This window comes from Nicotiana attenuata, chromosome 9 (assembly GCF_001879085.1).
Source record: "Nicotiana attenuata strain UT chromosome 9, NIATTr2, whole genome shotgun sequence".
Taxonomy (NCBI): Eukaryota; Viridiplantae; Streptophyta; class Magnoliopsida; order Solanales; family Solanaceae; genus Nicotiana; species Nicotiana attenuata.
In genome coordinates, this window is record NC_031997.1 from 44,388,141 (window position 1) to 44,400,187 (window position 12,047).

The window sequence follows — 12,047 nt, forward strand, 5'->3', positions numbered from 1 at the left end:
GGGTTTGCTACATATTTAATTATTTAAATTAAATAATTGCTAAAAATATTAATATTAATTTCTTTTTTCTTTTTGATGATAGAAAGGTACTGTAACTTGGGCTATTTTGGAGGAGATAAACAACAAAGTCCTTATTCCCATCTTCCTACTTACCCAAGGGCTAACAAAAAAAAAAATATTCTCAAATTCAAGTTAGCAAATAGCAAAAAAAAAAAAAAAAAAAATAAAAAATAAAGGAGAAAACACTCTAAATAGACCATCATAAAATGAACAAGCATATGAATAAAATTGTCACTACAAGGAAAAATCATAAAATAATTATAAAGAAAAATAAATCATTATAAAGAGAAAAACCCTAAAAGGAAGCAAAAATATTATATGAGTTATTCCCAGTTCAAACTTTGGAAGATACAGTTATCCTTATGCTGTCGATCATAAAAAGAGAAGAGAAAATTATAAATAAAATATATATTAACAAAAAGGAGAAAAAGCATGAAATAATCATAAAGGAAAAAAACCTTAAAAATAATAAAAAGGAAAAAAGAAAACCTAAATATTAAAGAAAGAGATATACATAAAGAGAGAGATACACCCAAACACAATACCCAAACCCATCTTCATGTAATTATGTGAATTATTCTTTTTTAAAAAAGAATAAAAAATAAAGGGGTATATATAAAAATTATATTTTTTATTTCCGCCTCTGTTCTGCTGCTTCTTCCACCTCTCAAATCTCTCTCTCCCTCTTTATTTCTTTTCACAGCTTCCATTGACAAAAGCTTTGTTCTTTTGCTTCAGGTCTGCTTATTTTTCCTTGATCTACTCTCCTAATTTTCATTATACTTATTTTATTATACTAATTTCCTAATTTTCTTGCTTCCCTTTTGCTTTTTTTTTTTTTGGGTTGTGTTTTAGGGTTTATTTTTATGTTTTGTGATGTGGTTATTTTTGGAATTATTTTTTTTTGATCTGGGGGTGTTGATTTTTCAATTGAGTTTATGGGTTTTGTTCAATTGGGTTTAAGGTAAATTAATAACTGATTCATTTTTCCGGGTTTTCTATAATTTATTGATTGACTTAATTTTGAGGTTCTTTTTTGATTTGTGGAAGTTGGGTTTGAACTAGGGTTTATTGGGAGTTATTCTAGTGTGGGTTTTCAGGTTTAGTAATTGTGAATTGGAATGTGTCTTTATTTGGAATATTTACAAATTTGTATTGTTTTATTTTAGCCAAGGTTTAAGAATTTTTATGTATGTACAATAAGTTTGGCTGAGAAGTTTTAGATAACTGCAGGCAGTGGCTAAGCTAGGAATTTCGTTAATATATGTGTAAAAGTAATTTTGACCTATATATGCAGTATTATCTTCTATCTACACTAGTATAATTATCAGACGAAGGGTGTTCAACTTCACTGTATGTGGCTCCGCCACTGACTACATATTCAGCTTGTTGCATTGCCTTTACCTTTTGAATTTAAGACTGTAAAGGTGTGGAAAGAAAGGTTTTTGTTTGTATTTTTAATGGGGTTTAATTGTTTTTGGATGAGAAAGGTGAAGCTTTTAATAATTTGGTGGGAGTTGTGGGGTGAGAATGGCTTCAAGTGCATCTGAGGAAGCAGGTACAGGGAGGACGTTGGAGGGAGTGTCAAATGGCCAGCAGAGATGCCAATCTAGTGAAGCGTTGGCAGAATGGAGGTCTTCGGAACAGTTGGAGAATGGAACTCCGTCCACATCGCCTCCTTACTGGGATAGTGATGATGATGAAGATGCTGGTATGCTGCTTGCCTGTTTCAATGTTTTTCTTTGTACTTCTGAAGTCTTCTTTCAATTCTTGACAGATGTTGCTTGCGATTTTCAGTGTTCTTTTTCCATATAAGAATAGTTCTGTTGGTTTCTTTAAGTTGCATAATTGGGGAATGAGTTTCAGGAGACTAGTACTTAGTTGGGGGAAGTTGGACCATTCATGTAATAGATTGTCAGTTGCTTGAGTTGGTTCATGACATACATATCTGAGTCCACCATTACTTTCTTTTCTGCAAAAATGAACGGAATCACTGCATACTTATTTTTGGATTGACAGCCCCTTCCTTCTTTGGTTTCAGAACTCTGAATATTACTGAGTCCGAGTCTTGTTAATAGTGTTTAATCAGTTTAATGTCTTCTTCATATTTAGTGAACTGTTTGCTTACTTTAAAGATGAGCCCTTAGAATGTCAATCATTGCTTATTAAATATACCGGTAATATTCACTTTTTAAGTTTGAGATGGTTTTCAGTTAGATGTTATTTGATTGAGACATGATTGATTTTGAAGATGAACCCTTAGAATGTCATTGCCTACTAATTGCTGGTTACCCTTGCATATGCTGTTGGTTTTCAATATAACCATCTCGTTGCCAATACTTCCTGGCTAATTGATAGTAGACCATGCACACACATATTTCTTTCTCCTTAATCAGTTTCGTAATTCTCTATCCTTACCTTCACTACCTCTGTGAGCACTTATATTGTCACCAAAGCTGCTGATAGTGCACTCCAACCTAGCTTGCTGTCCTTTTTCAAGTCTCTAAATGAAAAGTGAACACGTCTAGTGTAAATTCTTGGAGGTTACATGACCATTGATATTACTACTGCTATCTCTGACCTAAGCGATAATGTGAAATGGATTCTACAAGAAGTAACTTCTCTGCTGTGGAATTTGGTGTTTCACAATTGTGATATGATGAGATCCATTTACATCATTCTTGAAGAGTAGTTTTTTACTATAGTTGCTTGACTCCATTTTAAATGTGCTTTTCGTTCGGGGTTAGCGGTGGGGATGTTATACTGCTGATCAAAAAAGACGCAACAGTAACTATGTGTAACTGTTTTTCGATAATGGTTTTTCGACTTGATTTCGATAATGCATGTGTTTTAACGGCCTCTGGGCTGTGAGATTATTGGTATTTCTTCAGAAGTTCCTTCTTTACACTTAACTAGCTCTGTCCTTTTGTATCCTTCTATCGTTCTACGTGCTTATGGAAGCACCTTTGCTTTATTTATTCAGTTATCTCTTTTATTTTCTTAGGACCTAAACCTTCCGAGCTTTATGGGAAATATACCTGGAAGATTGATAAATTTTCACAAATTAACAAGAGAGAACTTCGGAGTAATGCATTTGAGGTCGGAGGCTTCAAATGGTATGATATATTTGGCAAGAATTTTTTGTGAATATACTTGTTCGGTTCCCTTATATGTGTTCTCATCTTTCTTTTAACCGGAAAGAATTTAATGTGTTCTCATCTTTCAATTACTTGTAGAACGAGATATGTATTGTTCAACGAGAAAAATGCTCTCTGTCCAGTGTGTATCCATTTCAAAAGCTACCTGCTGCTGCTTTTCATATGTTAATCGTTTTCCACCATTTCCTTGGATAAAGTAAATTGTAATAGGAAAAATTAGACTTTGTATCTTCTACCTGTTGAGTTAGGAAGTAAGTTCGTGGATAAAGTTATTTATATATGTACCCTTTTCTATTAGTTTGGATGATGTTACATTGGTTTAAAGAGGAGCCAGGATGTAAATAAGAGAAGAGGGAAGGTCTATTACCGGTGCTCTGTTAGGAAGTAAAATGAGAGGGTGCACAACTTATCTTGTAATAGAAAATTACGGAGTAAGTGGGCGTTTGGACATAAGAATTGTAAAATTCCAAAAAAGGGCAAACATTTTTTTCAAGTGAAAATGGTAGTTGAAATTTAGAGTTGTGTTTGGACATGAATATAATTTTGGGTTGTTTTTGAAGTTTTGTGAGTGATTTGAGTGAAATTTTTTGAAAAACAGCTTTTTGGAGTTTTTCAAATTTTCGAAAATTTCCAAAATGCATCTTCAAGTGAAAATTGGAAATTTTATGAACAGAAATTTATTTCGGAGAAAAGTAAAAATTTTTTGGAAAAAAGGGAAAAATTTCTTATGTCCAAACGGGCTCGGGTCATGTGCATACTCTGTTTCTGGTTGGGACCATGTTAGGTTGGGTTAGATAAGCAGCCAAGATCGGGATGTAACAAAAGTGAAGAAAAGGGTTTCCGGTGACTTTCTAAGGAAGTAAAAGCAGAGGGGAATGCAGTTTGTCTAGGTCATCTTTACAATCCCCTTTGAAATTGGATGAATATAAACAAGTAAATTCATTTTTACTTCCTGGGATAGATGAATGATTACCTGAGAAAATTACAGGAGCCTCTTCCCTGCACTCTTGCGCTATCTTTTTCTGAAAGAAATTGTACGACTGCAAACACTGTTAGTTTACTCTTAGAAAAAAGGCTGATGCCAGCTTGAGTTTGATCACTAGGTTCTCCTTTTTCATTGACAGAGAGGTAATCACAGACACTGTTTATCTTGCTTCATCTTATGCTTGGAGTTTGGGTTGTACGAAGTTTGATATTCATACACCGTTAATTGAAGCTTACTGTAATCTTGTATACTTGTTTATTCCTCTCATTGAATGAGAATTATCTGTTTCAGGAATTATAAAATTACTAACAAATGTTTGATATGATCAAACTGTTGGCAACAGGTATATTTTGATTTACCCTCAAGGATGCGATGTCTGCAATCATCTCTCTTTGTTTCTGTGTGTTGCTAATCATGACAAGCTCCTTCCAGGTGTGATAATGTTGGTAGTTCACCCCAACCTATCTTCAAGTGTTGCCATAGCTGTGTTGTTGATGTTTTCTTGTCTTTTGATAAAAACAGGTTGGAGTCATTTTGCTCAATTCACTATTGCTGTGGTGAACAAAGATCCTAAGAAGTCCAAGTATTCAGGTGGGTACATACATGTGGTCTTTTGTGATGGATCTATTGAAGTCCTCGCATGTTCGTGTTAAAATACAGTTGCAAATTTCTGCAGATACATTACATCGTTTCTGGAAGAAAGAGCATGATTGGGGTTGGAAAAAGTTTATGGAGCTTTCAAAAGTCTTAGAAGGGTTTATTGATGCTGATACCCTCATAATTAAAGCTCAAGTTCAAGTTATCAGGTCTTTTCTCACTCTGATCTCCCTATTGTATAATTTTATACCATTTTCTGTATCTTACATTACCGATAGCACGGTTAACCAAAGTATGTTTTTCCACCACCAATAGTATGATTCCTCTTCATGCTTGGATGTGAAGATTTAAAATTGCTAGTTGGTTCAACCTTTCGTTCAACATAGGTGTTCTCATATAAATTTTTATCAAACAGGATGATGTCAACATGTATGTGAACATGCCATAAATGTTTGACATTGACATGCTGGCATGAATTTTCTATTAAGTGTTTGATTTACAACACTGGATTCAAATGGAACTAAAAGACATTCTTGCATCAAATTCATGGTTATAACCCATTACCTTTATAACTCATTATCTTTTCCTTGCAGAGATAGTTTCACTAGTGTTATTAGGCTTTGTATATATCAGGAAGAGTGAGATACAGAAATAGTAGTCTTCAAACATTATGATGTCATATATATTTGTGGTCAAACGAAGAAAGGAAAAATTGGGAGATCAATGATGGAGCGTGTTCGTGGTATGTCTGTGAGGGTCATTTTAAGCATGGTTTTTAATATGGACACAATGACATCTAGAAATGTTGCTACTTTGTGTATAATAGTGTTTGGACACCATTGCAACTTGCACCAAAGTAGACCTAGGAGACGAGATTTGTTGCTACTCAATATCTATTTTCTATAATATTGAGTATTCTTAACTTGTTCCATGGATGTCGTGATGGATCTCAAATGGTGATTCTGGGCTGTGTTCTTTGTTTGCAGGGAGAGAGTGGATCGTCCCTTTCGTTGCCTTGACTGTCAATATAGGAGGGAGCTTGTTAGAGTGTATTTGACCAATGTTGAACAGATTTGCCGCCGTTTCGTGGAAGAGCGGAGAGGAAGACTTGGAAAGTTGATAGAGGATAAAGCTAGATGGTCGAGGTATGCTGTAAATTTTCTCTATTGCTTACCTGGTTCTACTTTCTAGAGACTGTTAGCCTTGATAGTTCTCTAGCTTCTAATATCTAAGTTTTATGGTGTCTTATTTAGCTCTTTAGTTGTGGTGGTGAATGTGGATAAGTTTTCTGTTGAATGACATATTTGTTCCCCATAATCCTCATGTAGGCAATGCTATATGCGCTCGCTGTTAGATTTTTGATGTTTTTAGCATTTGTCATAGCATACTGACTTCTCACGTGACATGGAAATGCAGTTTCTGTGCTTTTTGGCTGGGAATGGACCAAAATTCTAGGTGCTGCATGTCTCGGGAGAAATCAGATTCGATTTTGAAAGTGATTGTCAAGCACTTCTTCATTGAAAAAGAGGTTACATCTACTCTGGTGATGGACTCTTTGTACAGTGGGCTTAAGGCTATTGAAGGCCAGACTAAAGGCAAGAAAGGTAAGGGGAAATATTTGGATGCAGAAGAACAACTCGTTCCTATTGTTCGTTTGGACGAAGACATGTTTGTCTTGGTGGATGATGTCTTGCTATTGCTTGAGAGGGCTGCCTTGGAACCACTGCCTCCAAAGGATGAGAAAGGTCCCCAGAACCGTACAAAGGTAAGTGACACAATCCGTGGTTGAAGCTCTATTCTGAAATGTTCCAAATTTATGGCTTGAATATTGTACGACAGTTTCTTGTTATTGCTGCTCGTGGATTTATTTTTGTATTTTAGTGAAATATAGATTAGCCCTTCTGTCAAAGGTTTTGTGAGAGATGAATATGCTTCAGTAATATTTCCTATTTATGGACACACTTTTGTTATGATTCCTTAACGTGTTTGGATATATCTTAAAGTGCTTTTGTGGATAAGCCACTGAAAGTCGGAAAGAATGAGATTGAGCTTTTGTCATGCAACAAGGTCAATAATTGTGAGTGAACTATGTTTTTTATGGATGACATTTGAATTGGGTCCTATTTCAATGCCTAGCATAACTGAAATTGTAAATATAGTCCAAGAGTTACTTTAGTCAGAGTCACTTCTCTTACTGCCTTTCTTTTTGGGGTATCACTGGGGAATTTGTTCCCCCTCTCCCGGGAAAAAGAAGGGGAAGAAAGACAAGTACTTATTCTACTATTCTTTGTTTTAGGATGGTGCTTCGGGAGAGGACTTCAACAAAGATTCCATTGTGCGTGACGAGAGGCGCCTAACTGAACTAGGTCGTCGAACCATTGAGATATTTGTCCTTGCACATATTTTCAGGTAAACCACTTTATTCAATTATTTGCTATTAACTGTGATTGCTGCTATTGAAATGGGTAGACATAGCTTCTGCTTTGGGTTCCATTTGTATTGCTTCAGGGTCTTTTGGAAACTTTTAACAGTAGAGGCAGTCTGCATTGTCAACTGCATTTTCTGCATTGATGTGGGATGATGTTGTACCTAATATCGTGTAATGAGCGGCAAAGCTCGTCCACTTTGTCTAATTTGTGGGGAGTTGTCATACTGCACTTTTTGATGGTTAACAATTACTTGAACTTTTTTTTTTTGTTTTTTTTGAAATGGAACTATGACTTGAATATACTGATTAAAAAAAATGACTTGGTTATTTACCTTCTGTAGTAAAATAGAGGTCGCATATCAGGAAGCTGTTGCTTTAAAGAGGCAAGAGGAGCTCATCCGTGAAGAGGAGGCTTCTTGGCTGGCTGAAACTGAGCTGAAAGCTAAAAAGGCGTCTGACAAGGAAAAGAAGTCAAAGAAAAAGCAGGTATTGTCCTTGCATATGATTATGGTATTTGATTACACAGTTAAGATATCTGAAATATTTTTTATTTACAATTTACTGGAACATCTGTTTAAGTGAGGCTACAGATCATTGTTCTTAAAAAAGGCTCCTGCAGCGGTGGTATTAGAGTTTGAGTCTTTGCGATCAGCTATTTAACTTTAGGAGTCGAGGGGCAAAGTTAGCCTTTGCTTGAAATTCTTTTTATGCGCAAATTGTGGTCATAGCCTTATAGGAATTAGGAAATGCTGAAGCAAGGAGCTCTTTATGTCAGCTCAATTGAAAACCATGTCCTGGCTTTCAATTATTGGCATCACTAATGTAGTTTCTACGCTGTATATCAGATAATTGTATATTCTGCCATTGCACCACCTAAATTTTTTTTATTCAAGATATGCTCATTAAAGCTTGGCTGATAAAAGTTGCTTACACAAATGTGTAAAAAAACATGTGATATAGTAGTAGAACTGAATGTTCTGGGATCCCCAACAGAGGAAGAAGATGAAAAAGAAAAAGAGAAAAGAACGAAAGAGTGATTTTTTTTTTGGACAAGAATCTGTGTTGAGACAGTTTCAAAGTTGTAGACTTTGTCAACTAGTCGGTGTGCAAGCTCTTAACTGTCCGTTGAGGGTTAGTGAAAGTATTTATCCTTTAAACCTCCTGAAGAAAGTGTTTTTTTGGGGATATTGTGTAAATGCATTTTATCATTCTTACCTTGTATTTCAGGGTAAACAGAAAAAGAATAATCGCAAAACAAAGGATAAGGGGAGGGATGAGAAAATTTGTATTATTGAGCAAGAGAAGGCTGAACGAGATGGGTGTATCGGTGATGGAAATGACTACGAGACTGAGGAGCCAGAGGCAGCACTGGAAAAAACTGATATACTGGAAGATGTTTCGGACATTTCTGATTCAGTCGATTGTGTCCCAGAAGTAAACCATCCTGATTTTGAGGACAGAGGCGCAAGTCCTGTCAACTGGGATACTGACACCTCTGAAATGCATCCTTCAACAGAAACTAGCTGCAGTGGATTGAGTGGCCTTTCATCTGTACAGAATGGAATTTCAGGAAAAAGTCTTTCTGTTATGGATGATAGTTCATCAACGTGTTCTACTGACTCAGTCCCTTCAGCGGCTACGAATGCGCCTTACAGAGAGACTTCGAACCGTAAAAACCAGAAATCACCCAGCAGGTGACCTTCTATAATTTATTTTTTTGGCATCCATTTGATTATCTTTCATGATGTCTGTTGTTGTTCTAATTCCTGGTGCATCGACTTTTTAGAGTGGCTAACCACAGAAGCAAGTCAACCAGTAATGCAGCTGACTGCGCTAGTGAAACACATAGTCAGCCAGTAGATGCTCTTCCAGATGCAGGGCAGCTAAGTAATACAGCTGTAAGTTGTGGGGCAACTAGATTCGAGTCTCAGGCTATTGCGCATTCACACGAGCAGGAAGTGGTGAAGAAGGTTTGTCTTCTTCTCCCATTATGCATTATAGCCTGTTTTGGCCAAGCTTCTCCAAGTTGAAAGCACTTCTTTTGATGCTTTTTTTCCAAAGTTGAAGTGTTTGGCCAAACTTTTAGAAGAAAAAAAAGTGCTTTTGAGTAGAAGCAGAAGCAAATTTGGAGAAGCAGAAAAAAGTACTTCCTCGAAGCACTTTTTTGAGAAGCACTTTCGAGAAAAATACACGAAGTGCTTTTTAAAAGTTTAGTCAAACACTAATTGCTGCTTAGAAGTGTGTTTCATATTAATTAGCCAAACACAAACTGCTTCTCACCAAAAGTACTTTTAAAAAAAGCACTTTTAAAAATAAGCTGATTTTTCCAGCTTGGCCGAACAGGTATTAATCTTTTACCCATTGACTCGATTTCATCCTAGAAAAAATCCAAAAATCTTTTACTGAGAATTGCGAGTCATAACACTCAAAACCATATTTTTTTTTTCCTTTTTGGGGTTTTATCTCCTTCACTCCCTTTTCGGCATTTCGTTCATGTTTATATAGTTAATAAAAAGGAGACGAAAAAAAATCTTGCAAGCTAAGTGTCCTGTTCTTCTTTCTATTCATGCAAAACACAATGTATTCCTGAAATATTGGTAAACTACCATGTTTTTTTTTGGGGTATCCTTGGTTGTTATTTGTTTTTTTTTTGTTAAGCAAGTTCCTTTTTTTGTTTTTCGAGGGCAATTTCTTTACAGTGGATGCCATGATTCTGTTTATGTTCTTTTCAGCGAGTTCCACCTTTCATTGCCACGTTTTCTTGTTGTATGCAGAAAATAGTAGTTTCACAGCAGAGAAAGCTGACAGAGGCTGATGCAGAGAGACCTCCCTTGGAGAAGCGGCATGTCATGTCTCCTCCTAGAACCCCTCCAAAAAGTGCAGCATCTGCCGTTCAGTCGAAGTCAGAACTAAAGGTCTCAGCCACAAGTGATCCAAATTCTGTTAAAAGATTGTCTTTGGAAAGTCCTAAGCTGACTCATAAATCGACAACGTTGGCTAATTCAGCTGAAACTGCTGTGTTGTCGAAGGCTAATCCTCATAAAGTTTTAGAACGACACGCGGCAGAGAAGCCCTCGGTGCATTCAGTAGCTGTTACACCTCAGAACTTCCAATCTCGTCAAGTGACTTCCTCTGCGACAACTGACAAGCCCAAATCACAAGTTCCTGCCCTGTCCAGACCCTTGAGTGCTCCTGTAGTACCTGTGCCTAGGCCTGCTACCCCTGTTGTTTCCATGGTTCCGGCATCGCCAGTACTGGCCCGTTCAGTGAGTGCAGCTGGTCAATTGGGCTCTGACCCGTCACCAGCAACACACAGTTATGTTCCTCAGTCCTATCGAAATGCAATTGTGGGCAATCCTGTTTCTGGAAGTTCAGCTGGTTTTAGTCAACCCTATTCTCCAAGTCCAGTGGTTAACAGTTCACAGTCGTATCCTCAATCACCTTCACTGATTTCTGGGCCGTCATTCTTACCACAAGGCTCAGAAAGAATAGAACCTAGTTGTATCAGACCAAGTTTTCCATATGGAATGATGAATCATGATACCCTGCAGAATGGACTGCAATGGGAGAGTTCCCAGAGGGACAGCAGGAGTATGTCCCGGGACCATGGTTCTATGATAAACGAGTTTCAAAACTTTGATTTGTTCAAGCCTGTAAACAGCAGAACCCATGATCATATCCCATCCGAGTTTCCAGCCTGCACGTCTGGACGCCAGTCTCAAAGTGCACTGGCCGATGAATTTCCACATCTTGATATCATCAACGACTTGCTTGATGATGAGCATGGAATTGGAAGGACTTCGATGCCCAACACAGGCTTTCATCAAAGTTATAACAATGGGTCACACCATCTGAATCGGCATTTCTCTTTCCCCGGTGATATTGGGATGCCTGCTGCTGATCTAGGTCCCTCAACAAGTTCCTGTAGATTTGAGCGAACACGAAGTTATCATGATGAGATCCAGCATAATTTTTCCGGAGGCCCTTTTGATAGTGTTAGTAGGGATATGATTCGGCAGCCTAATCCACGGTTTATGAGTGGGCAGATTGATGGTTTAGTTCCTAACCAGTGGCAAATGATGGGTTCTGATCCATCATTTCTTGGAATGAGGAATGTGGAAAATGATCCTAGCTACCCATATCACGTTCCTGACTACTCGAACGTGGCTTGTGGTGTAAATGGCTATGGAGTATATAGGCCTCCAAATGGTCTTTGACAAGCTCAGCTCTATCGATGAGCGGAGCATAGACCATTAGTGTTTAGGCTGTATTCCGTTATAATAATGTACTGGAGGAGAGTGTGGTCTTTTGAGTTGGGGAGGAGGTTGTAATCCTCTGGTAAGGAAACATTTTGTAAAGAGTGATTCTGCCTTTCTTGGTTTCCATTTTTATTAGCTTTGAAAATGTGGCTTTTTTATCACCCCAATTGGGGGTTTGATGTTTAAAAAGTTTGGCCTTCTATTTCTTGAAGTCTGGTAATATGGTCCCCTTTTTTTTCCTCCAGAAAATAGCATGAGCTAGTCAGTTTTTGGATTGATAATTGCAAAGTCATCTAAAAATAACTACTATTTTGCTGAAACACGGAAAGTTCAAACACGGAAAGTTCCAGCATAATATGTTAGATTATGTAGTTCACGCGTTTACAATTCCAGCATATTATGTTGGAACTCCAGCACACGGAAAGTTTTCCTGCATTTAAACTTCCAGCAAATTATGCTGGAGTTTTATATATAAGAATGTTTTTGTTCAGATTTTATCTTTACATAAAAATGTGGCTATTTTCAATTACAAGTTATAAATTTGGTTATTTCTGATTTTT

At 37.0% G+C, this 12,047-nt stretch overlaps 1 protein-coding gene across 2 annotated transcripts; it reads left to right on the top strand.

The window, feature by feature from the left end:
• Positions 693-11,731, top strand: LOC109232349 (MATH domain-containing protein At5g43560-like). Of its 2 annotated transcripts, XM_019398085.1 has the most exons (13): positions 693-798; positions 1,551-1,771; positions 3,065-3,176; positions 4,547-4,635; positions 4,726-4,794; positions 4,880-5,009; positions 5,787-5,945; positions 6,217-6,565; positions 7,097-7,209; positions 7,570-7,714; positions 8,456-8,922; positions 9,015-9,198; positions 10,003-11,731. In XM_019398085.1, the coding sequence occupies exons 2-13, from the start codon at positions 1,591-1,593 to the stop codon at positions 11,443-11,445; spliced, it is 3,441 nt and encodes a 1,146-aa protein (XP_019253630.1). In that variant the 5' UTR covers positions 693-798; positions 1,551-1,590; the 3' UTR covers positions 11,446-11,731. The 2 variants fall into 2 exon arrangements, with proteins under 2 accessions (XP_019253630.1, XP_019253629.1); XM_019398084.1 differs by having other exon boundaries at positions 4,547-4,794.